The sequence below is a fragment of the Myxine glutinosa genome, chromosome 2, assembly GCF_964187855.1.
Source record: "Myxine glutinosa chromosome 2, kmMyxGlut1.1, whole genome shotgun sequence".
Classification (NCBI taxonomy): domain Eukaryota; kingdom Metazoa; phylum Chordata; class Myxini; order Myxiniformes; family Myxinidae; genus Myxine; species Myxine glutinosa.
The window spans coordinates 259,126,318-259,153,345 of NC_136262.1; the positions used below are offsets into that span (position 1 = coordinate 259,126,318).

Genomic DNA, 27,028 nt, shown 5'->3' on the forward strand with positions numbered 1-27,028 from the left:
GCCCTTCCCCGCCCGGCAACGCCGGGTACTTCAGCTAGTCTTACTATAATTCACCAAATGTCCGTCCGTCCGTTCCCAGGTACCACAAAAATGGCTGAACTGATCACAACGAAATTTTGGGTGGGTAATCCTGGGACCCCTGGAGTAAAATAGGCTATATTGTTTTCCCATTTTTTTTCCAATTTCCAATTTTTCCCCAATTTTTCCAATTTTTCCAATTTTCCAGTTTTTCCAGACATGAAGAAATAATATTTACCGATATGAACAGTGATGTGGCTTTTATTGAAATTCTTCAAATAACGTTTCGATTTTGATGATTTTCGTGTGATATGATTCAACAGAGGTTTATATAAATCGATTAAAATAAAAAACCTTCAATTTCTGATATTTTGCCTTTTCATTAGGGCCTCCCAATTGAAGCCCCGCCCATAGGGCGGGTGCCGTTGCTAGTTGATAAAATTGCAAAATGCATTAGAAAAGGATAGAAAAAAAATAATTAAATATGAGTAATTAAAAATTATACTAACAAGGGTAGAAATCAATTAAAAGCACCCCCAAAAAATGAGACTTTTGATATAAGAAGATTAGACTTTATACAGTAAAAGAGATTTAAAACCTGTGACTGATAGTGCAATGCAGATTTTAAGGGGCAGAGTGTTCCATATTCTCGAATCAAGAATGCTCGATCACCCAAAGTCTTTAGATTGGTACAGGACCCACAAGCTCTACATCTGAACCTTCTATATCTACTGTCACCGAAGCACGAGGATCTCCGCTCTCAACTTCAACTGTAAATCGAAAGTGGATAATTGAAGCTGTGGTCATCAATTGCAATGGTCTGAAAGGGAGTTTGGAAAACAGTGCGGCCTTTCAAGCATCGACAGTGCACCGCCAGCCAGAGGTCATTCCTGGTTGTGAATGTAAGCTTGATCACAGCATCTCTTCATCGTCCCCTGTTTTCCCAGATAACACCTACATGTACCGCAAGGACTGCGATGCCCATGGTGGAAGGATGTGCATAGCAATCGGCAATCGGAAGGATGTTCAGTTCAGTATGAGTGCAAGCACGTACCTACCCGAGTGGTGTTAAATTGCTTTTTGTTCAGTTAACAGATACTTAACCCTGCACAGAGATTTATGGGTTGTAGGAGCAAGACCCTACTTCCCGTAGCTGGAACGCTCCTGCAGCCGCAATATTCGACTGAGGAAGACACTTGTGCACTTGCTGGCAGGAAGCAAGGTCAGCAGCATGATGAGCGGAATAACGTGCATGCTAAACCACTCCAAGAAATACACCCTGGAAATGCAATGTGGATGAAACTCCATGGCCAGAGTACTTGGAATGCTGGTCCATGTAGACGAGGGGTGGGTCGTAGGAGCCACAGCGAGCAAGTTGGAGACTCATCATTCCGCAGATGATTTATGCTAATGAGCCAACTAATTGGAAGCAACATGCCTGCGATTCAAGACTTTTCTGAAAACCGTTCCCTGGAATTTCTCTGACCTGTACAGTGTTTCCAAAGCAGGCACGACCACCTGCAACACCAGAACCCCCGGGTGTTCAGACATCAATTGCTATTCAGATCTGGAATGTTGTGCCAGCCTCTAGTCCGCTTGAAGGACGAAGTTGTGCCATAGAACCGGGTTGTGTATTGTTGTTGGTTATGTTGTAACATGCACATTTGTGACGTGTTGGTTTGGAATTGGAAAAGAGTTGACTTTGCTTTTCTTTTGTGGAAGAGAACGGATGTGATGTGGAAAGGAACTTGTTAATAAAAAAGCGTTGATACTCAACAGCACGAGGACTGGCTCATTTATCCGAGCATCTCGACAAAATCCTTGGTCTGTATTAAACAGGATATGATTTATGAACTTCAGGGGCAGTCTCAGCACTGTTTATCAACATAAAATCAGACTGGAAGGATTCGAAAAGACAATGCTTGTGCAAGCGCTGCATCACCTGGGCACATTGAAGAATCTTCAACGAAGAATTCAAAAAGCAAAAGAAGCACAGGCCTGCAATTTTGAAGATCACTTGGGTCCAAAGAAGGATTTTTAAAGATAGTGATTGTTCTCTTTTGTTTAAGCAAGGCCTGATCTGCAGGAGATGTACTGGAGCAATTTATTATTTATATAATAAGAAGAGAGAACTGGAAGAAAAGAGAACCAAATATGATGCAACAGGATCCAGTAAGAAGTTGTTTGCTTTGATTCATTAATAATTGATTGGACTACATCTAAACTAACAGATGAGAAGTGATCCAAACGGAAGGAAGCCTTGAGTGGAGATGGGGGAGGTACAGTGCATTCAGAAAGTATTCAGACCGCTTCACTTTTTTCACATTTTGTTATGTTGCAGCCTTATGCCGAAATCGTTTAAATTCATTTTTCCCTCATCAATCTACACTCAATACCCCATAATGACAAAGAGAAAACAGGATTTTAGAAAGTTTTGCAAATTTATTAAAAATAAAAAACTGAAATATCACATTGACATAAGTATTCATACCCTTTGCTATGACACTTGAAATTTAGCTCAGGTGCCTCCCATTTCTCTTGATCATCTTTGAGATGTTTCTACACCTTGATTGGAGTCCACCTGTGCTAAATTCAAATGATTGGACACGATTTGGAAAGGCAACAAGTGGAACAATTGGATTTGGAAAAAAGTGGAACATGTCTTTCAATCCTGACAAATCTCACACTCTCACTATGTCTCTCCGAAAAGACCGACTGGTCAACCCTCCCATCTACTTTTTCAACAATCCTCTCCAAGAAGTTCTGTCGCTCAAGCTTTTGGGTCTCACTATCTGCCATGATCTTTCTTAAGAAAACCACATTTCCAAGCTGGCCTCCAAAGCCAGTCGCCGACTGGGCATCCTCCGTCGTGCGAAGTCCTTCCTTGGCACACCTGAGCTCCTCACCACATACAAGGCTTTCATCCGCAGCTCAATGGAAAACTGCTCTCCCCTCTGGGCCGGTGCTCCTGCCTCACACCGAGCTCGGCGTCACGCTGTTGAAACCAAAGCTTTCAGAATTATTGGAATCTCCCGCGATGAAGCTAACTCCGAGGGCCTTTCACTCACTCACCGCAGGCAGGTTGGTGGTCTTTCTGTCTTCTACCGACTCCTCTCCGGCCTTGCTCCCCCAGCTCTCTCTGTGCTCTGTCCCCCAAATATTCCTACAGGTCGCACATAATCTGCCAGCAACCCTCTTATGGTAAAACTGCCAAAATCTAGGCTCTCTGCTTACCTTCACTCTTTCATTCCCCTTTTCTTCCACCTCTGGAACAAACTCCCCCACTCCCTTCAATCCCACTCCCCCCTCCAGGTCGTTAAAACAGCTGTTCACCACCATCTCTTATCTTCCCCCATCCAAAACCTTGATCTTTTCTACCCCGGCAAATTTTTACCCCAGATACACGTTTTTGAAATTCCAACTTCTTTCCTGGAAGTCCTTGCAGTGTCCATATGTTTTATACCTCTCCCACCTCCCCCCAAGCCTTCTCCCTCCCACAGTTCTCTCGATGTCCTTGCTCTCAAATGTTGTGTTTGTGCCCTTCCCCCTTTCTCCCCATATTGTCTACCGCTCCCCTTATTTTGTGTTTTGTGTGTCGGTTTGACTTTTTGTGTGATTAATGTTAGCTCTTTCACGAGCCTCGATCTTGTATACAAAAAAAAAGAAGAAAAAAAAAAGGCACATACCTGTCTACATAAGGTCTCACAGCTGACAATGCATATCAGAGCATAAACCAAGCCATGAGGTCGAAGGAACTGCCTGCAGAGCTCAGAGACAGGATTGTGTCGAGGCACACATCTGGGGAAGCCGACAAAAAAAATGTCTGCTGCATTGAAGGTTCCCAAGAGCGCAGTGGCCTCCATCATTCTTAAATGGAAGAAGTTTGGAACAACCAGGACTCTTCCTAGAGCTGGTCGCCCGGCCAAACTGAGCAATCGGGGGAGAAGGGCCTTGGTAAGAGAGGTGACCAAGAACCCGATGATCACTCTGGCTGAGCTCCAGAGATCCTGTGAGGAGATGGGAGAAACTTCCAGAAGGAAAACCATCACTGCAACACTCCACCGATCTGGGCTTTATGGCAGAGTGGCCAGACGGAAGCCTCTCCTCAGTGAAAGACACATGAAAGCCCACAGAATCTTGTTTCTCACAGTCTGAGAGTCCTTTAGGTGCTTTTTTGCAAACTCCAAGCCGCCCTTCCCACGCCTCCTCCCCCCAAGCCCTCTGCCTCCCACACATCTCCCTGCTCTCAAATGTTATGTTTGTGTGCTTCCCCTTCCCTCCCCATCTTGTCTTCCGCTCCCTCTTTTTATATATTTTGTTTGTCTGGTTGATTTGTTTGTGAAGTAAATGTCAGCTCTTTCACGAGCCTCGATTCAGTATACAAAAAAAACAAAAAAAAACAACAAAAAAAAAACATTAAACTTAACTGTTCTACAGTTCTGACAATTACATTAAGTGAAGAAAATTATAAAGAAACATGCCCATTAAGATGTAATTCTAAAGCAGGAAAAAGCTTCCAGAGTGCGAGCAATGGGCATTGTGACCGTGGCTCGGTTCTCCGTGGAGAAATCTCCGGAGTTTAGAAGGCAAAATAAATTAGAGGATTACAATGAGTAAAGTGAACAACAGGTTCAAGAGAGAATTGAAAAATATTTTCAGTGGCTACAAAGTAATGCATCCCCCACTCCATGGAAAGATATCCGAGAGGAACGCACACTCACTCAAAGCTGTCTAACCTGGGTTTGAATCTCAACTCAGCCATAAACTGTAATCCCGGTGTTTCACAGGGAGGGTGATTCATCAATGTGTGTGGAGTCCCTCAGATGGATGTTAAACGGGGCATCACATCTGCCGGTATAACTTGGTGGACATTAAAGATCCCTTTGAGGTGTCTTTTGCGAAGAGCAGGGAAGCAACCTGCCAAATTAAAGATTCCTGCTCTAACCTACAGTGGTACTACATCAGAAGCACTGCAACACCCTCAGTCAATGATGCTACCCGCAGCCATATGCTGCACAGGAAAAAAAGAAAACTACCAGACCCTATGTATTGTTTTTTATGGTACGGTAATAATATTTTAAATCATTTACTTTGAAAATTTTCCACTCGATTTGTTTTCTGCCACAAACGAATTCCCCCTTTAATACATTAAGTCAATGGGATTTTGAAGTTCGACTGACATCATTTCGATTTAAACGATGTCTCCCAGAAATGCTACCTATGCCATAAATAGGGAAGCACCTGTATATAGATATATGCATGCGTGTGCATATGTACGTAGATATTTGTGTGTTCATGTGTACATGTGTACATATATATATATATATATATATATATATATATATATACACAGTGAAACCTTGACTTACGAGTGCACCAACTTACGAGTTTTCCGAGATACGAGCCGTCGCTCGGGCGGTTTATTGCTTTGAGATGCGAGCCGAGATCTGAGTTACGAGCTTACGCCACCCGCCACCAGGTGGGTTCCGGTCATGTGGTTATCTTGCCGTGCAAGCATTTCTGCCATATATCACTGCTGCTTTGTTTTCGCATTTTGGTTATTTTGGAGCTTACGCCACCCGCCACCAGGTGGGTTCCGGTCACGTGGTTATCTTGCCGTGCAAGCATCTCTGCCGTATATCGCTGCTGCTTTGTTTTCGCATTTTGGTTATTTTGGAAAATTTCTTAGTTTTAACCATGGGTCCTAAGAAATTGAGTGCCAAGGGCAGTACTGAGAAGAAGAAGAGGATGATGTGCTTGGATATAAAACACGCAATCGTCGAACAACATGAGCGAGGTGTGCGTGTTGTCGACTTGGCGAGGCAGTACGATCGTAGTACTTCTACGATATGTACGATTTTGAAGCAGAAGGAGTCGATAAAGGCTATAACGCCAGCCAAGGGCGTTACGATTATTTCAAAGCTCCGGACCTCTATCCATGAAGAGATGGAGAAGTTGTTGTTTGTGTGGTTGACGGAGAAGCAGCTCGCAGGAGATACCGTGACCGAGAGCATCATGTGTGAGAAGGCACGAGACATTTACGGGGATTTGGTGCAGCAGACGGCGGGAACATCAACGGACGAGGCATCGGAAGAGTCATTCAAAGCCAGTCGGGGATGGTTTGATAATTTTAAGAAGAGGACCGGCATTCACTCCGTCGTCAGGCATGGTGAGGCAGCAAGCTCGGATGTGAAGGCAGCTGAAGATTTTATTATAACTTTTGCCAAACTGATAGAAGCTGAAGGATACATCCCCCAGCAAATCTTCAACTGTGACGAGACAGGGCTCTTCTGGAAAAAGATGCCGAGGAGGACGTATATAACGGCAGAGGAGAAGAGCATGCCAGGCCACAAACCCATGAAGGATAGGTTAACCCTTGCACTGTGCGCGAATGCGAGTGGTGACTGCAAGATTAAGCCGCTACTCGTATATCACTCTGAAAACCCCAGAGCCTTTGAGTCTCATAGGATACTTAAAGAAAAACTGCAGGTTATGTGGAGAGCAAACGCAAAGGCGTGGGTCACCAGGCAGTTCTTTGTGGAGTGGGTAAACCTTGTCATTGGTCCTGCCATCAAGTACCTTTTGGAAAATAACCTACCCCTGCAAGCCCTTCTCGTCCTTGACAATGCTCCCGCACACCCACCAAACCTCGAAGACGACACCCTTGAAGAATTTAAGTTCATTAAGGTCCTCTACCTTCCAGCCAACACCACCCCTATCCTGCAGCCCATGGACCAGCAGGTGATTTCAAATTTCAAAAAGCTCTTCACCAAGCACCTGTTCCGGCGCTGCTTTGAGGTTACGGAGAGCACAAACCTCACCCTTCGAGAGTTCTGGAAGGATCACTACAATATCGTGACCTGCCTCAGAATTATCGACATGGCCTGGCAGGGTGTTACAAGGAGGACCTTAAACTCTGCATGGAAGAAGCTGTGGCCTGAGGTTGTGTCCGAAAGGGACTTTGAAGGATTCGAACCTGAAGTGTTAGTGGTGGAGGAGATTGTGTCCCTCGGAAAGTCCATGGGCCTGCAAGTGAATGAAGAAGACGTTAACGACCTCGTCGAGAAGCACAACGAGGAACTGACAACGGAGGAATTAAAGAAGCTACAGCAGCAGCAGAAGACAGAGGTTTTGCAGGAAATTAACGCGGAGGAGCCAGAGGCGGAGGTGGTTATCGCTACAAGTGAGATTAAGGAAATGTTGGGAATGTGGGAGAAAATTTCAGAGTTTATTGAAAAGAAACACCCTGAAAAAGTTGCAACAGGTCGTGCGTTGGCGCTGTGTAACGACACTTGCCTCACTCATTTTCGAAACATTTTGAAAGGGAGGAAGAAACAAACCTCGTTGGACAGGTTTTTCTTGAAACGCCCTGCAAGTGAAAGCGAGGAAAGTGTGGCGAAAAAGGCAAAAGTTATCTCCTCTACCTCCGCCAGCATCTTCCTCTGATCTTCAAGGTAAATACACTTAATAAAACCAGTTTATTTCTTTACATTCTCTTTTATTATGTACAGTATATACGAGGTCGTGCTTGTTTATACATTATTTGTTATTTATAAAGTACATTTTTCTTATTTAAAAACACGTAACAAAAAAAATTGGTGTGGTTTTTTGGGGGCTGGAACGGATTAATAGCATTTCAATGCATTTTAATGGGGAAATTTTATTTGAGAAACGAGCAAATTGAGTTACGAGCTCGGTCACAGAATGAATTAAACTCGTAAGTCAAGGTTTCAGTGTATATATATTGTTACGGTCCGCGGATTAGGATGTTATTTTTACCGAGCGGAGGTATAACCGCGGCCGAACATGTTCTTCCCAGATTCACCCGATTTACCCAAACGTTGGCCGTTTCGCGCCACAGCTACTCAATCTGGAAAACTCTAAAGCGACCGAATGCAAAGAGGAAGAAGACGTACAGAAGAGTAACTGGGTTTATTATTATTTACACACATAAGCAAAAAGAAAGCAGTCACGTTTATTTACAGGGGACATGAGACGCAGGTGACACAGTGCAAATTACTAGCTTATACTGACTTAGTTTACTACCCAGGACAGAACAAACAAAACAAACTCACGTAGGCAAAATGGGGAACTTGCAGGCAGGAATGGCTGGAAAGGATGAGCAGGTGGGATCACAGGGCACAGCGAGCGGGTCCACCCCGGGCGGGAAGCGGAGGGGCCGGCGGCTCCTTGTAATCCGCTTTACAGCGCACACCGTCAGGGCTTCACGCGGCTGGTTGAAACGGGGCTGCACTCCTCTGCTGTATCTCTCATGTAGCTTGCTTCGTAAAAGCTCCTCGGCTTTCTCTTGGACCCTTCCTTTTCGTGTACCTCTCCACGCAGCTCAGCTCAGCCTTTCTCTCACTTCTCTCCAGCCCATCTCCTTGGGGGACACCCCCGCGGCGGGTTATATAGGCCCCGCGCCTCAACCTTTGCGAACCTCCCCCAAACGCTCTTCCTCCGCCCTCTCAAACCAAACCCCTCGTGCTCGGTTGGTTGTTCGGGGCTGGCTCACTCCTCCCCTCTATGACGAGGTGGAGACACGCCCTTCTTTCCCAACCCTGCCTCGTGGCCAATGGTGGTTGAAGAAAACCGCCCAAAATGCAGTTGGCCATTGAAATGAAATGAAAGGGGATCTACTCTTATTTCACTTGGTGCAATGGAGTATTTAAATTAATGGGAGACACAGCCTTACCCTAAGACACATAATAAGATATAAGCTACTGAACAAGGGTTTTATCGGGTCCTGCAATGTGGTGTTTATGGAATAACTACCGATATGCCCTTTGACCTTTACACTACGGAGGTATTTACAAGGATCATGACATTTACAAAGGGTGATCTTTACAACAATTTACACTACAACAACAACAAAAAAAAAACATTCTCATATCCACAACAATATATATATATATAGATAAAGAAAAGCTGGGTAAGTAGCACAATGTGCAGTAAATGAGAATGCTCAGTAATGATTAAGCAAACACATGATGAGCAAAATGGCCTCCTCCTGTCTATAGGTTTTCACCTTTTCATTGTTTTACCCAAAACACAAACATTGTTTTTTTAACCAAAATATTTTTTCAGTTCAGCTCAGTATTGATGTCCACAATTTGATCACATAATGTTTCTGCCAAAATGCTAAACTGAGTCATATTTAGCAGAAATGGTGAAGAATAATATGCAACATGCAAAGCACCAGCCCCAAATAGCAACCTTAAAAACTAGAACGGCACTCGATAGAGCGCATACCTCCGCCAGGCTGAACAGTTTGTTTTGTATCCCACTGAAAGGCCGGATCTGGATTCGGACCTGAACCAAAATCTAATTGGCTTGTTCTTGTCATCTAACCAACTCATCCACCAAGTTTTGCCACAATCCGTCCATAACTTTTTGAAATATTGTGTTATATATCGTTTTTGACTCAATCAATCAATGGTGAAAAATCACTTAAAGATTAATAAAACTCTTGTGTCCAGATATGGATTCGAATCTTCACCAAAATTGAATAAACTCGTCCTTGCCACACAACCGACCTGTCCACAAAGTTTCGTCCGAATCCGTCCGTAACCTTTTGAGATGTCGTGCTATGTATCGGTTTTGTCCCTATCTCTCAATGCCGAAGAATGACTTAAAAATTTCTCAGATACAGACTCAAATCTTCACCAAAATCTAATCATTTTCCCTGGTGTTGGGCTAGCGGCTAGGTTGCCAGCTTAGGATCCTAGGATCCTGGGTTCGAATCCCGGTCGATCGCTGAATTAACGCCAGGGGGGTTGACTCAGCCTGTCATCCTTCCGAGGTCGGCTAATTGAGTACCAGTTCACTGGTAATTCCCTGTGTGTCGTAAAAAGGTGACAAAAAGGGTTGGCGGCAGGAAGGGCATCCGGCCATAAAACATTGCTTCAAAAAGTGGAACCAAAAAACAACAACAACCACGGTCCCCGAAAAAGGCCAACCCCCGCTTGCGGGGAAAAATGGCCTCTAAAGGTGGTTTTTTTTGCTTGTTTTTTCTCAATGCTGAAGAATGACTTAAAAATTTCTCAGATACAGACTCAAATCTTCACCAAAATCTAATCATTTTGTCCTTGTCAAGCACCCAACATCTCCATCAAATTTCGTCCAATCTTGGACCGAGATATCTTGGTCACAAGCAAACAGACAAACAAACAAACAGACAAACAAACAAACAAACAAACAAACAGAGAAACAGGGTTGAATACATAACCCCCGCCCACCTTCGAGGGCAGAGGTAACAACATCTACAAGGATTGGTGCGTGAGTCAATAGGCAATGGTACCACAAGGACAATAAAATTGCAGGTAAAGAAGGTGATTTGCACTTCAGCCATGGCTGTCATGGATGTGTGAAAACAATGATGGAGGAAAAATCTCAACACCAGCATATTGCTTTACTCAAATGCACATGAGTATATGAATTGCTTTGTGAACCAATCAGGAGCTGTGAAAAGGCAAGTGAAGCCTAAAACCCCGCAGGAAATGAAGGTCCAAGCATGACATATAAATCAATTCTCTTGTGCTTGAAAGGGTTTGCTACAAAAGTTCCCTTAATAAGCATTTTTTTTTTTCACACAAATTTGTTCTGATATAATGAAAGCAATTATTATTTCAAGAGGAAACATTTTGCTGATTGTGGATATTCTAGCAACATCACCACTCGGTAATCACATGCAACGAAGCAACTCCATTGGTTTGAACTACTTTTTTTCCAAACAAAAAGTGTTTGTTCTACATTTATAAAGTGCTACATTTATGTATTTATTACATCCACGAGCGAAGGTGGACAGGGGTTATGTTTTCACTCCTGTCTGTCTGTTGATTTGGCTGTATGTTTGTTTCTCTGTTTGTTTGTTTGTTTGTCAAGTGACCAGGATATCTCAAAATGTTGTAGACGGATGCGGACGAAACTTGGTGGATATGTTGTGTGTATGACAAGGACAAAATTATTAGATTTCGGTGAACATCCGGATCCAGATAGAAGAATTTTAAGTGATTCTTCACCATTGAGTGATGGGGCCAAAAACGATAAACAGTATGGGACACTTCCTCTCATTTCTTGGAGTGTTTGGAACAATGTCTCGTTTACAGAAGCGAAGTAATTGTTTCAAGACATCCGAGGACAGGTAAGTCGCGTTGAGGTAATGGGAATGCTGTATGTGTTGTCTGCCGCTATAAATACTTGCTTGTCTGCCATTACCAATACAAGCTGGAAACTGTCTTCACTTGCCCTATCCTGCCTTGATCATGACATACCATGTCTGTGGGCCGCTGATGCAGAATTGATCGGCCTCTGATAGATGATAGGGTGCAGCTCATAACGTTGGTTTGCTCGGCCAATTAACATCCAATGCGCAACTGCAGACACGTTTCCCTATCTGCTTCAGTTATTTCACAGATATGGTAAACTGATCCTGCCTACAAAGATCCAGCCAGAGGTGAGTGTTGTAGACATCTTCCGTGGTCTTTTTATAGATTCCTCAGACTTTCGGAGTTATCTGAGAGCAGCACTGTGCCCATCACAATATGTTATTGAAGTAAACCTGCCATTCAAGATCTAAGATTTTTAGTAAATGCAATAAAAAGGAGAACAAGGAAAAAAAAATACAAAAAAAATGTCATAGCCCCTATGGTTTTAGTAATTTTGCTCTTTTAAAGTTAAAGGCTGATGATGATGATGATGGAGTTAAAGGGTGCCAGTCAGCCATCTTTGGTCAGATTACAAAACAAAATCTTCTGTGTATGTATACTCTCATGTGTTGTCTTTGTGACAAGTTTGAAGAAAATCAATCGGTCCATGCATGTCTGAGAAATGTTTAGGTACACGATAAATTAACAAAATGGCCACCACTTGGCTAAAAAAATGATGGGCATATGTAAGAAATCATTTGTTATCTGTGTGCCAAGTTCGAACAAGATTGGTAAATGCATGTCCGAAAAATGGTTGAGGACGCGTTTAAGAACGTGGGTTTTTTTTTAACAACTAAAATGGCCACCAGTCTACCAGTCGGCCATATTTTATCAGATCGCAAAATAAAGTGAGGCATATGTAAATGCCACCATGTACTGTGCTTGTGCCAAGTTGAACAAAAACGGACCATGCATGTCCAATAAATGGATTGGGACACGTTTAAGTAACAAAATGGCCACCATCTTGGATGTGATGTCGAAATAAATAAGTGCATGTGTAAGCCGTCATCCAGTGTCTGTGTGCCAACTTTGAACAAGTTTGGTAAATGCATGTCCAAGAAATGGTTGAGAACGTCTTCAACATCGGGTTTTTACAACTATTATGGCGGCCAGTCAGTCATCCTTGATCAAATCGCAAAACAAAATGATGTGCATATGTATACCGTCATTTATCGTCTTTTTGCAAAGTATGAACAAAATTGGTCCATACATGTCTGAGATATGGCTGCGGACAGAGCATGAAAGGACGCACAGACAGACAAGACCCAATCCATAAGCCCGCGTTTCAGATTAAGTCTAACGGGGGCTAATAATGCGCATTGGAAAATGTGTGTGGCTGAGTGGAAAACAGAAGAAGCAGAAAAAGGAACAAAATCACAGAGCATTTGTCAATTTGCAATCCTCAATCAAAGGAGAATTACAATAGACTATGAACAAAAGTTTATCATAATTAGGGCTGTGAAAACTTACCGCCATCTCTGGCTTGAACCTCCATATGCAGTAACTCGACATTGCTGTCTACTTTTGATGTGGTCCTAAAAAAAACCACACAGACACACACACACACACACACACACACACACTCATATGTATTTTGAAACCAATGCACACAGATGCTCAAATCTATTTATGGAATGTGATGAAACAATGCTCAAATGTATAATACAAACGAATATGACTGAGATGGTTGCATATAACTCTTGATGCTCACTAATAAAATTGCACTTTCCAATTTTGTTGCACTTATTGCACTTACCGACTTACCGTCGCCAACAATTTTGTTGAATTTGAATACAAATGTGTATGAGGACTCTGTGTCCATAGCATCACTATCAAATAAACAGAGCAAGTGTTACATATACACGAGGGACAGTCAATAAGTAACCTTAAAATATTTTTCACAACTTGTTTATTGTATGTACGTGTGTAACAACTGTGTTATTTTTCAACATAATCTCCATTGCGTTCAATGCATTTTTTCCAGCGCTTTACTAAGGCCTGGTTTCCTCTAGAAAAAAAACTATTTTGGCTGCTTGTGGAGCCATTCGTGCAACACCTCTTGGACCTCTTCGTCGGATCGGAAAGTGGTTCCACCAAGCGCCTCTTTAAGTGGCCCAAAGATGTGGTAATCTGAAGGGGTGAGGTCTGGTGAGTAGGGTGGATGAGGAGGACAATCAAAATGCCCTCCTCGATTGTTGCAGCTGTAGCGTGGGCAGTATGGGGCCGAGCATTGCCATGCTGCAGCAAAACACCGGTAGTGAGTAGTGCATGACGTTTTGATGTGATTGATGGTTTCAGATTATTTTTAAGGAGGTCACAGTATGATGCACTGGTGACTGTGGTCCCTCTGGGCATGTCATGCTCTACAAGTGGGCCTCAGCTTCTCCAGCGGCCGGCTGTGTCCGGAATGTTTTGGGCTTCGGTAAAGTTGAATGGCACCACTCTTTGCTTGCCCTCTTTGTTCCTGACTGAAAGTAGTGGACCCAGCTTTCATTCCCAGTCATTATGCGCTGTAAGAAAGCGTCGCCTTCGGTTTCGTAACGTCGCAGAAGTTCTTCACATGCGTCCACTCGCTGTTCTTTCAGTTTGGGTGTGAGTTGTCTAAGCACCCACCTTGCAGATACTTTGCGGAACCCCAGCACGTTGTGAATGATATGGTGTGCCGAACCATGGCTAATGTTCAATTTGGAGACCACTTCATCCAGCGTAATGCAACGGTTTTCCCTTAGCATGTGCTCAACTCCTGCGACCATTTCTGGTGTGTCAGATGTGTGAGGCTGGCCCAAGCAAACAGCATCTGCCACACTGGACACTGCACTTTTAAACTTCCTGTCCCAGTCGTACACCTGCTGCAGCGATAAAGATGCATCACCATATTGCATCTTCATTCTGCGATGGATTTCACTGGGATTAACAACCTCACTTCCCAAGAAACAGATGACAGAACGTTGCTCCTCCCTGGTGCATGCTTCTAAGGGAGCTGCCATCTTGGAACTGCTCTACTGACGTCATATGCTCAATATTGCTAGATCGAAAACAGGCAAAACATGACTCACCCATAGATATAACATGTGTCGCCTACAACTACACACATTACATTCTCGAATTTATATCACATTTTCAGGTTACTTATTGACTGGCCCTCGTGTGTGTGTGTATATATATATATATATATATAGACAGGGTAGACTTGTGGGCATGAACATGAACATGAACATATTATATGAACATATTATATGTGGGCATGAACACCTCGTGTGGTAGGCGGGACTATTAGGCGAGGACCTTATTGACACATCTGGAAGTTATTCTTTGTATGGTGAGCAAGAATAAAAATGTGCCACTACTGAAAGACCAGTTGTGTTTAAGTGCATCAAGGGAGGTGCAAGGCACCCCTCCCTTTATAAGGGATCGCTTCTCTGTATGCAACTTTAACATAGGGACTGAAAATTTGTTTCTCAGCTTCCACTGGATGAAACCAGCTGCAAATTTCAGAAGTAAATGCTTTGTTCCAAATTTGTTCCAAATTTCAGCAATGTCCGTTTCTGCATTCTTGAGTTTAATTAGGAAAACTCTCAAATTCACGTTGGTGTCTGTCAATCCTTCAGTCAACCCAAAATGTGTTAGCGCTCATATCTTAAAGACTATACATTGAAACTATAGACGGGTCAATATATGAAAAATAAGGGCCTAACCCCAAAAAAAATTATAATAAAGGTTTTTTTGTTTTAGGTGTATCATTAGGTTGTACTAGACCCCTGAAAAAAAGTTTACCAAAATTTGACTCCGGGAAAGTGGTTAATTAGCATATTTTCAAAATGGCACCCCCAAAATTTTCAATGTACAGAAAAAAAATTTCTTGTTCAATTTAGACCCTATAAATGTATTACAAATAGATAGAAACATGGTTGCTTTACCTAATGAACACATCAGAAAATTTCTATGACGTCATTGTGACGTCATAATGACGTTGCTGTCTCAATTACGTCATATGATATCATGAATCATTACTGTTTTTCCTTACTACCAAGACTTAAATAAATATTTTTTGTTTCAGGATTTGAAAATGGATAACGGAGAGCTTGACGAAGACGTCTGCCCAATTTGCAAAGCGAGTTTGGAAGACGCCAAGGACACTGATGTTTCCAAACTTTCAAGGAAGGGTGTTGAAAAAATCAACAAATCAAGCCAAGAAAGGGGTTGTGATGATGTTGTCGCAAGACCAAACCAACGAGTACACAAGAAATGTCGATCCTCGTGGACAAATGAAAAAGCAATCAAACAGGCTTTAAAACGTTCTTCTGAATCATCATCACCTGTAAAGAAGAAGAGCCGCCGTATTAGCTTAGGGCCATATGACCCTAAAAAGGACTGCCTCTTCTGTGGCCATGAAATTTCTAAGGGTACTCATGGACATGATGAAAGTGCCGGTAAGATTCTCACTGACTGTTTCCCTCAGACGATAGTTAAACATTGCAAAGAAAGACACGATGATTGGGCGCATATTGTTCAGGGTCGAATTGAATATCTTGGTACAAATTTGCAAGCTTCTGACTGTGTTTACCATAAACGCTGCAATACCTACTTTCGATTGGGGCAGGAAATGCCAGACCAGTTTCGATCAGAGGCAGTGCAAAAACCAAAACACATCGGGCGGCCCACAAACGAGGACCAGCGACAAGCAGTGACAGTTTGTGACAGTTTGTGAATATTTGGAAAGCAATGATGAAGAACAAATTACGATATCTGAACTTGTGAGCAAAATGGGTGAATACTTACTTGAAGAAGACTCTGTGCCATATGGAAGTCAATATTTGAAGCAAAAACTGATAGAACGCTCTAGATATAGAACTGATAGAAATAGAATCACTGATAGAAACAAACGTTTCTATATGCATAGCGGAAGTAGAAGGGCTTCAGGATATAGTGACGATGAGGAGGAAAACTGCAAAAATACTTCGTACCTATTTCGAGACTTCAAAAGATGGTGATTCCGAAAGTCAGAAACGTGCAATCATTGCTACAGCTGCCAAGCTCCTGAAGTGCGATATCAAGACTGAAATCCCATCAGTCACTGATCGATATCCTTCTTCGCAGAGCCTCAAACTAGACACTACATTAGATTACTTGCCGATTTCACTGCGTACCATGTTGAATAAACTGTTTGTGGGGACAGATAAAGATGAAAAAGTTGCTGCTATCGGGCAGTCAATAATACAAGGTGTTCGCCCGCGGGCACTTGTAGTGCCACTTCAAATAGGACTTGCTACTCAGCTACACCATGTCTATAAGTCACGATTTCTCATTGACACCTTGTCTGTGATGGGGTTTAGCTCTTCTTATGGGGAGGTGCAGAGATTCTTGCAAAATGCTGCTGATGTGGTTGCACCAGAGTTACTTGGGAAAGGATCATCTGGTACAGTATTATTCGCTGCTGATAATGTTGACCACAATATCATAACTCTGGATGGAAAAGGAACCTTCCATGGAATGGGAATGGTGGCAGCAACAACACCAGGACAGGTGACAACCCATGTTGTCAATAGGAAAAACGTTTCCAAATTGAATGTGAAAGAAATGTCACGGGTTGATATCATTGATTATCGCTTCTCCACATTTGCACGTCGTAACATTATGTTTGAAAAACTTCCAGAACTTCACTGTCCTGTCCCAGTTGTAGACATTCTATGGGAGCTCTCATTCTGTTTCCACATGGACACACCCAACTGGCAGGGAATGATGAACATAGTTCATAGCGTATCTGACCACCCTGGAAAATCATCTGTCACATTCCTACCAATGATCGACATGTATCCAAGTGAGCCAACTTGCATACTCTCCACACTGTTTCATTTGTGACCTAGCAGCGAAACACAAGATTGCGCCAATCGTGACATTCGACCAACCCTTGTTCTTTAAGGCCTCGGAAATAATCTACAATTCACCAGAGTGGAGCCACCTGAAGAACATTACGTTGATGTTAGGAAGTTTCCATACGTTGATGAACGTGCTCGGTGCTATTGGCACACTTATGCAAGGTTCGGGTCTGACGGACAGCCTCGAAACTGTTTATGGTGACAATGCAGTAAAGCATATGATTGGTGGTAAAGCTGTGCAGAGAGCATTGCGGGGCCATCTCTTGGTTGAAAAATGCTTGAATGGAATGCTGGTCTGTGAAATGATGGAAAGCGATCCCGAGTTCGCTAATTCAGTGAAGACGTGTGAGGACATGTACAACTCGTTGTTAGAAGGCAAGACCACATTAGAAACAGTAGCTACCTCGGAGAAAAACGCAAAACTTCAGCAAACACTTGACAAAAAGAAACTTGAGTTGTCTGACCAATCCAGGACAAGTAAGCTTTGGGTTGCTTACATGAACATGGTAAAAAGTGCAAGAATGCTTTTGATGGCAGATCGAATGGGCTCATGGGAAAGACATCTTAGTGCTGTTGCCGAATGTTTGCCAATATTTGCTGCAACAGGACACTACAATTACCTAAAATCAGCACACTTGTACTTGCAAAACATGCAAAACCTTGAAACAAAGGATCCTGCTGTATTCAGGAAATTTCAAGATGGATTCCATGTAATCAGGCGTTCAGACAAATTCTGGGCTGGCCTGGGTTCCGACCTTGTGATTGAGCAGACCTTGATGCGCTCGCTAAAGTCAACCGGTGGCTTGACACGGGGAAGTGGGATGAGTGAAGAGCAGCGAGCCTTGTGGGTGTTATCATCACCGGTTTGTTCTGAGTACAATCATGCGATGGGGGACTTCAACAAGCGTGCCTTTTCAACGAGTGTGCAACATAAGGATATGAGTGGAGCAAGGATGAAGAGAGATCAGGCCGACCTTGCAAAAATCAAAGAAAAGCTCGAATCATGCAGTCCATTCTCTGCTGATCCAACATTGAGGAACATCATCACAGGAGTGGTTGCACAGGATGGCGTAAATGTTGACGACTATCAGAAAGTCGGGAGACAAATCATAGACAAAATGGAGGGTCAGCCAATTTTCACGTATGCAAGCAAACGAAAGGATAAAGTGAAAACATTAGGCGATTCATGCTCAGTGAAAGTTTCGCAAGACAGATCTATTGATCCTGCCTTACTGTTTCAGAGACTTCTTGTCATTTCCAATGCAGGCGACTGTTCTTTAGAGGAGGTTCTAGAGTATGAACTTAGTCCATTTCCCCCAGCCTTGGTCGAGGCAAGCTACATCATGAGGAAGCCAGAAAAAGCACAACTTGCTAAAGCAATAGATGACTATGCCTGTAGCCTGTCAGATGAGGCTGTTACGAACGAAGTGCCACAGACCGAGAGCTATGTCCTAGACGGTGGTTCCCTCATGCATCGCGTACAGTGGACAAAAGGAAGCACATACGGTGCAATTGCGGACTGTTACGTTGACTTCACCTTACGCAATTATGGAATGGCGACAGTCGTTTTTGACGGATATCATGATCAACCATCAGTGAAGGACAGTACCCACCAGCGCCGTCAGCAGAAAAACCATCCAAAAGTGAGCTTCACTCCAACAACTGTGTTCACAGGAAAGAAGGAGGACTTCCTGTCTCAAGGTAGCAATAAGCAAGGGCTCATCAATATGATAAGCGACAGACTCCGCGAGAAAGGCTGCACAGTAATAAATGCCGAAGGGGATGCCGATTATGATATTGTTCAGGCAGCTATTGCAGTTTCTGAATACAAGACCACGACCCTAATCGGAGAGGATACAGACCTGTTGATCCTTCTCCTCCATCATATGGACAGTCAGAAGAAAACTCTGTATTTTCGCTCAGACAAGAAGTCAAAAGATCAGAGGGTGTACAACATCAACACACTAAAGGAGTGCCTTGGACAACAGTTATGTTCTCAGTTGCTGTTTATCCACGCGTTGACGGGATGTGATACAACATCGCGGGTTTTCGGGATGGGAAAGAAAACATTCTTTGAGAAAGTTGCCAAAGGGGATGAACAGTTAAAATCCTGTGCACTTGCTTTTACCAAACCTGGCCAGACAGCGGACACAATAGAACAGCATGGTAACCAGTCGATGGTTTTACTGTTTTCCGGAAAGCAAACGGATTATCTTGCTTCTTTGCGACATTCGGTGTTTAAAAAGAAAGTGGTTTCAGCATCATCCTTTGTTGCGCCTGCTAGACTCCCACCAACTGTATCTGCGACAAAATTCCATTCCCTGCGTGCGTACTATCAAATAATGACATGGCTAGGACTTGAGAGCAATTTGGATGCCACTGACTGGGGTTGGAAAATTGAGGACAATCAATTCGCACCAGTTATGACCGCAAAAAACCCTGCGCCGGACAATTTGTTAAAGATTGTGCATTGCAATTGCACGACCGCTTGCACAACACAGCGCTGTACATGTAGGAGGTACGGTTTACCTTGCACCTCTGCTTGTGGAGAATGCCAACTTGAATCCTGTGAAAACCCAAACAACGTTCGTCCAATGGATCAAGATGACACAGAAGACAGTGACGATGATGACTAATGGTATGTGACAGTCATAACTTAAAGGCTCTTAGTGGTTTCTGACATTCAGTGTGTTATGGACGAGTTTGATTTCATTGCCTATTTCTGTAAGGACAACCAGCTGACATGATATTTCCCTTCATATGGTCATACGGTGATGCAGGGATTTGTTCCTAGGTTGCATGGTGTCATGACGTCACTACCAATAACCATGTATTATTCACAGACCTTTCAGAAAATACTGTATTGTATAGGCAGATCAAATTTTCAAAAATTTTTTTTCACAAAGTGTGTATTTGTTGAAAAAAGTTGATAAAAATGCATGTATTATTCATTGTCGTCATCATTGACGTCATAATGACGTCATAGAAGTTTTCTGATGTGTTCATTATGTAAACCAACCATGTTTCTATCTATTTGTAATACATTTATAGGGTCTAATTTGAATTATAAAAAAGTTTCCTGTACATTGAAAATTTGGGGGGGGTGCCATTTTGAAAATATGCTAATTAACCACTTTCCCGGAGTCAAATTTTGGTAAACTTTTTTTCAGGGGTCTAGTACAACCTAATGATACACCTAAAACAAAAAAACCTTTATTATAAATTTTTTTGGGGTCAAACCTTACATTGACCCGACTACTAGCTGAAACTTGGAAAAATACATCGACCAATTGGTCTAATGGCTTTCGAAACAAATTCAAAATCTGCACTCATTAAGTGGGTATATGAGGGGTTCTTTGACCCCCCCCCCCCCCTCCAAAATAGGTATCTGCTCTCTTCTTCGAAACTACACATACAACAATGATGAAACCTGGCCACAAGCTTCATATCTGATGCCTAACGAAGGTTTATTGACTGCATCAAAATCTGTGCTCATTAAAGGGGTTTATGGGGGAGATTAGGTTGACTACTTGGGTCCTCCTAAGAACTCCTAAGGGTAGTCCAGCATGCACAAGAGATATTTTTGAATGTCTCTTCTTTTCTATTGTTTGGCATTTTCGACAATCTATGGAATGTCCCTTCTTTTCTATACTTTGCCACATGGCACGTACTATATAAAGGGGCCTTTTCTATGCCCCTGGCATTTTCCCCAAGATAGGGTTTAAATGCTTGGCCACTCTGTTAGCCAGACGCTGTTTGGTCCCAACGATATAGAGCAGGCTGCAACAATCACATATCAAGGCATATTATTACATGGAATGGGTCAGAGGGGCCCATAGCTAGTGGTAAGAATGGTATGGTCCGATTAGTCCGTATGTCTGCATAGGTGAGATTATTCTTGTAACATGGAAAATGTCAGAGTAAGTCATATTGTAAAACGTGCACTGAGGTGGCAGTGTTAACTTAAAACAGTGTCAGGTAAGTTTGGTGTGTAAAACTTCCTGTAAATCAGGTGAGGTGGTAAGGTCTTGTTCCACAGGGCATTTAACATCAAAGGCACACTGGAAAGCCCATTGTACTTTCGGGGAACAAACAGGTCTTCAAGACAGCTGTTCACCACCATCGCAGATAATCCCCCCTCCAAAACCATGATTTTTTTTCTACCCCCATTAACCCCTACATCCCCACCCACATACCCACCAAGATCCAATTTTACAGTTTTTCCATCCTGAGTGTTTGCATCTGTATCCATCTTGTCCACCCCATGCGATCCACCCTACCCCTCATTCCTCCCCACATCACTTATTTGTCCAAGGCTCCCTCTGTCGCCAAAGAAGCCTGGTGTTGGCTTAGCGGTTAGGGTGCTGGCTTGGGATCCTCGGTCCTGGGTTCGAATCCCGGTCAATCGCTGAATTGACACCAGGGGGATTGACTCAGCCTGTCATCCTTCTGAGGTCCCAGCCTGTCATCAAATTGAGCACGAGCTCACTGGTAATTTCCTGTTGTGTTGCAAGGGGTGACCAACAGGGCTGGTGGCAGGAAGGGCATCTGGCCGTAAAACATTGATAGAAAAAGGGGACCATCCACCCCAGAAATATTGAACTAGGGCCCGGCCCAAAAAAGGCCAACCCCTACCCTGCGGGGAAAAAATGGCCTCTAAAGGTGGTTCCTCCCTCTATTTTTCCCTTCAACCCTGCTGTTGGTGGCTTCCACACTTCTCTGCTGTTACTTTAGTTCTGTTGCTTCCTCATCCGTTAATTGTTCTCGCTCTTCCATGAGCCTTGAATTTGTATACACAAAATAAAAGAAAGAAAACCAGATCTTTAAAAAAAAATAATAGAGAGATCCCAAGAGGGTTTAGGTGTCGGATTGGGGTTGTTAAGAGTAGAACAGGAAAATCTCCGACTGGTAGAAACAGCTGAAAGAAAGATGGAAGGACGATACCGACACTCGATACGAACGAGACAGTAATATGATGGCAACCTTCGAAGAAAGACAGTATGAGCAAGAACCAATAATGATACAATGTGAATTACATAGGGCCTTGGAAGAGCTGGCAAATGGGAAAGTACCAGTTGCCGATGAAATTCCAATGTAATCTTTAAGGTAGTTGGGAAGGAGACATTCAATAGTTCAACATCTATCTGTACACAGATCAAGAGCAGGATTGCATGGCCCAAAATGCGGAAGTCAGGCAGTCTACCTGTCATCACCAAATAAAGGGGATTCAAATAACAGAACCATTGCTTTGATATCACATTCTGGTAAGATCATTCAACACAGAATAGAACACTTCATTGAATGAGAAATGCCCGTTGAGCAAGCAGGTTTCAGAAGAGGAAGAGTTACTAGAGATCGAATTGCAAATCTGAGGTGTATCATTGATAAAGTACGTGAATATCAAGGGAAGATGCATCTCTGTTTTATACATTACAGATAAGCTTTCCATAATTGATGTGGATTATTCTGAGAGAAATGGGGAAGTCGGAGCACCTGATGTGTCACATAAGAATCGTGTACACTAAAAGGGAAGCTGCAGTGGGAACAGAGTATGGACCAGACAGAATGGGGTGGAATTGGAAACGAAGTCAGGGAGGTTCGTTATCTCCCCTTACTTGTTCAATTTGTATCGTGAGTACATCATGAGGAAATGAAACTAGGATGACATCGAGACTGGAGTCGGGATTGGAAGAAGACGTATCAACAATCGAAGGTTTGCTGATTATACCACTCCGTTGGCAAAAAAGAAACAGGACTTAATGAAACTTCTGCACACAATGATGCGTAGCCTGGAGTTGGCTTAGCAGTTAGGGTGCGGGTTGGGATCCTATGATCTCGGGTTCGAATCCTGGTCGATCGCTGAATTAACACCCGGGGGGGGGGGGGTAGTCCAGCATGGTGGGGGGGGGGGGGGGGTTGACTCAGCTTGTCATCCTTCTGAGGTCGGCAAATTGAGTACCAGTTCACTGGTAATTCTGTGTGTCGCAAGAGGCGACTAACAGGGTTGGTGGCAGGAAGGGCATCCGGCTGTAAAACATTGCTTCAAAAAGGGGACCACGGTGCCCAAAAAAAGGCCAACCACAGCTCTGCAGGGAAAAATGGCCTCCAAAGGTGGTTCTTCTTCTTCTTGCACACAATGAAGAAGGAAAGTGAAAAATCTGATCTTTATTGAAACCCCAAAAATAATAAAATCTCGTCAACTGAAAAGCGCGACGTGTTCAGATTGGGGGACGATCATTGATGTACCACTCCGGTTCGTTTATTTTTTGTTTTTATTTTTATTTTTATATACCTCCTCTAAAATCTCCTCGTTGATCATTGATTCATATTGCTGGGTTCTAAGATTGAAGTGAGTAGAGAACGTGAAGGAGATAATAAAAGAAGGTTAGCGTTGGGTGTAACAGGAATGTCAGGATTGTCAAAGATCTGGAAAGACAAAGATGTGGCAAAAAAAAACCAAGAGGAGGATTGGGGAATGCTCCGCTATTTGCAATTGCAATGTACGGATGTGAGTCGTGGACGGTGAATAAGAAAGAAAGGAAGAACATTGACAGTTTTGAAATGTGGCGTTGGAGACAAATGTTAAAAATCTCCTTGGCTGCAAGAACAACAAACAAATCAGTGCTTGAGGAAATGAGACCGTCATGTACATTAGAAGGGCTGAGGCTAAAACAGAAAGTGTCAAACTTTGGAGACATCATGTGTGCAGAAAATGAGAGTCTGGAGAAATCAACCATACTGGGTATGGTTAAGGGAAGAAGAGGAGGAGGCAGACCTTGTAGGCACTGGATGCATGGGGTCAAGGTTGAAACCAAGCTGTCTCTGCCAGAGCTTCAGGAAATAGAGCAAGATATGGATGCTTGGAGAAATCTGATCATGAATGTCACCAGGAGTCCAGCATGACTTGACTAAAGTAGATATAACGAATTAAACATTGTTGTTAAATCAGGCAGAGTGGAGCAATCTTGTATTCTAGAAATTGCAATTAATTTGAATACAAGTCCAAAGCCAATGGGATTACCCAAACTGTTATATTAGCCTGAGCTGCTTGGGTCGTCTAGGCCGTAGGCCTCATCGTCCAAGCACTTACTTAAATATTTTGGCCCTATAGTGTGTGACATGTTATTTCCAATAAGGCTTCATTTTTCAGCCAAATTGTTCCATGTTATTCATATAATGTTGTTTTCTGTAGCTCCTGTTCATAAAATGAATCTAAAATCTCCTCGCCATTCAAATCATGCAGGTTATATGCCCAGGGTGCTGTGCGTAAAATATAATAAAATAAGCATGTAAAATATTAAATAAATATCGTTGTATGCCCAGGGTGTCAATAAAAAAACAACAAAAAAAAAACACCTTTAGAGGCCATTTTCCCCCGCAAAGCGGGGGTTGGCCTTTTTCGGGGACCGTGGTTGTTGTTGTTGTTTTCGGTCCCCTTTTTGAAGCAATGTTTTACGGCCGGATGCCCTTCCTGCCGCCAACCCTTTTTGTCGCCTTTTACGACAAACAGGGAATTACCAGTGAACTGGTACTCAATTAGCCGACCTCGGAAGGATGACAGGCTGAGTCAACCCCCCTGGTGTTAATTCAGCGATCGACCGGGATTCGAACCCAGGATCTTAGGATCCTAAGCTGGCACCCTGACCGCTAGCCCAACACCAGGGTACAAGTCAATCTTATGCTTAAATCTTTTTCAAAAGTAGATTTCCATTTATAAAATCTTTTTGCATCACAGACTTTGAATTTAGGTTTCTTATAATGGTCCGGCAATAGTCTAGTGAGAATAAGGTCCATTAATAAATGGTTGTCATTTCAGGAATCCAGTAATGACAAGTTCCAGTAATGAATGGTTGTCAGTAAGGAATGGTCCTCACTGAGCAAGTCCAGCCATTTCACATCATGTCTTAACTGCTCGGCAATGTCCTGACATATGTGAACCACCATCAAGCCAGCTGGCATGGTGGCAATTATCCACCACAGATTAGGAAGATTGAAGAGAATGAAAGGGGAGCAGAGGGCCGCTTCTCGCGGAGAGGCTCATACGGAGTCATGGGCTTCGGGGGACAGTGGAACAGGAAACAGAAACAATACATTGCTAAGGAGAGGCACACGAAACGAAATGTACTCCATAAAGCTGAGGGTCACCTGTGTATGGCAGGGGTAGAGGGCAAGGGGGGTACAAACATACACCACAACATCACCACCATTAAGGAATTACCACCATCTAAATTAAAAACAAGTTCTGTAATCTTGTCATGACAACTGTTAAATTTGTGGAGACAAGCAGAGACGGTGTGCGACAATCTGTGAAATGAATGTGTCTGTGAGACGACAATATCTGGCTTGGATGCAGCAGCCGACATGGAAAAAAATCTGGGAAGTTTGAGAACAGATCTCAAATATTAATGTGTCAGGTGCTTAGAGAGAAGGAAGCAAACTCGGGAGAACACGGGCAGAAGGGAGAAGGGACGTGGTAAACAGGGATTGGAGGACCCGGGACGGGGTATTTTTTGGGGATCTGAGCTTACAGACAAATTTCAGCAAACACAGACCAGCAATGTGTAGTTGAGCATCTGAGAGTACAAGCACCGATAAAACGAAATGGCAATGCAAATTCTGGACTCCTATCTTTATCTTTTGTGGTAGATTGCTTAGAACATGGACATGGAGCAATACATACACTGGAAGAACCGGAAGTGGAAGTTAGCTCCACTGCATCAAATCTCTTATCTAAACAGCTTGAAGTGAGCCAGTGTGGAGAGTGGTTCAGACACTCATTTTCTCAGTACAAATATGATCGTATCATATCGCGTATAAATATTGGGCCAGGATTCAATCATGAGCTCAGTCTGCAGGCACCATGATTTCTGGAGGGAGCGACCTACACTGCTGGAGTGCCTCCTGCAAGTAAGAGAAGGAATTTTGAATTAATCTAGGATACAAACAACATGCATTTTAAGGCCATTTTCCCTGCTAGAGCGGGGGTCAGCCTTGCGGTCCCCATGACAATCTTCTCCATTTTGCCCTATTTTCTGCATCTCTCCTTGTTTAACCCCCTTGCCTGCATTTCTTCTTCCACGATCTTTAGCCAAGTCTTTCTCGGTCTTCCCCGTCCTCTACTTCCTTCTACATTCATTTCCATCACTCTTCTCAACCAGTCACTTTCATCCTTCCTCAACACATGACCAAACCATCTCAACCTGTTCCTCTTCACAGAATCAATCACAGGCTCTATTCCCATCATCTTTCGCAATTCATCATTTGTCTTTCTCTCTCTCAACGATACTCCGCACATCCACCGAACCATTCACATTTCCACCCTTTCCAGCCTTCGTTGCTGCTCTACGTTCATTACCCATGTCTCGCTCCCATAAATCATAACACTTTTCACACATCCAGCATACACCTTTCCCTTCAGCTTCGATGACACTCCCCTCCTCATCAGCACGCCCGCCACTCAGTTCCCGAAATCTAGGATGCTGGCGATAACTCGCCTACTCTTTGTCGAAAGACATTGAGAGATCTTTAACTAAATAACTTATGCAGACTTATGCACTTATGTTATTTAACTTATGCTAACTTATGCTAACTAACTTATGCCCAGTTAACTAGTAGACTAACTAGCTAACTTATGCTAACTTAGGCTAGTAGATGGAACACCCAGTTTAATCCATCTAAGGACAGCACAATGTGATATGCAACAGACGGCCTGTAAAGCAGCAATCTGGCAGTTTATAGCTGGGCTGGGATTCTGAGAATCAAAAACAGAGAAAGAGCTCAAAATAATTGCGCTACCTCTGCACCATCTTGCCATAACACCAATACATTAGAAGATGTCATAACGTACGTTTTCTTTTCTATAAAGTCCTTCGATTTTCAGAAAAAGCTAAAGCAACCATTATTTTTGGAACAAGAAGAGACAAGAAA

General features: G+C 43.1%; 1 protein-coding gene across 1 annotated transcript in view; it reads right to left on the bottom strand.

The window, feature by feature from the left end:
• LOC137422120 (VPS10 domain-containing receptor SorCS1) overlaps window positions 1–27,028 on the bottom strand; it is an 886,462-nt gene that overhangs the window by 280,480 nt on the left and 578,954 nt on the right. Inside the window, exon 6 of the mRNA XM_078772485.1 lies at window positions 12,696–12,760. Coding sequence (XP_078628611.1) covers window positions 12,696–12,760 — 65 coding nt within the window. The remainder of the gene's footprint in view (window positions 1–12,695; window positions 12,761–27,028) is intronic.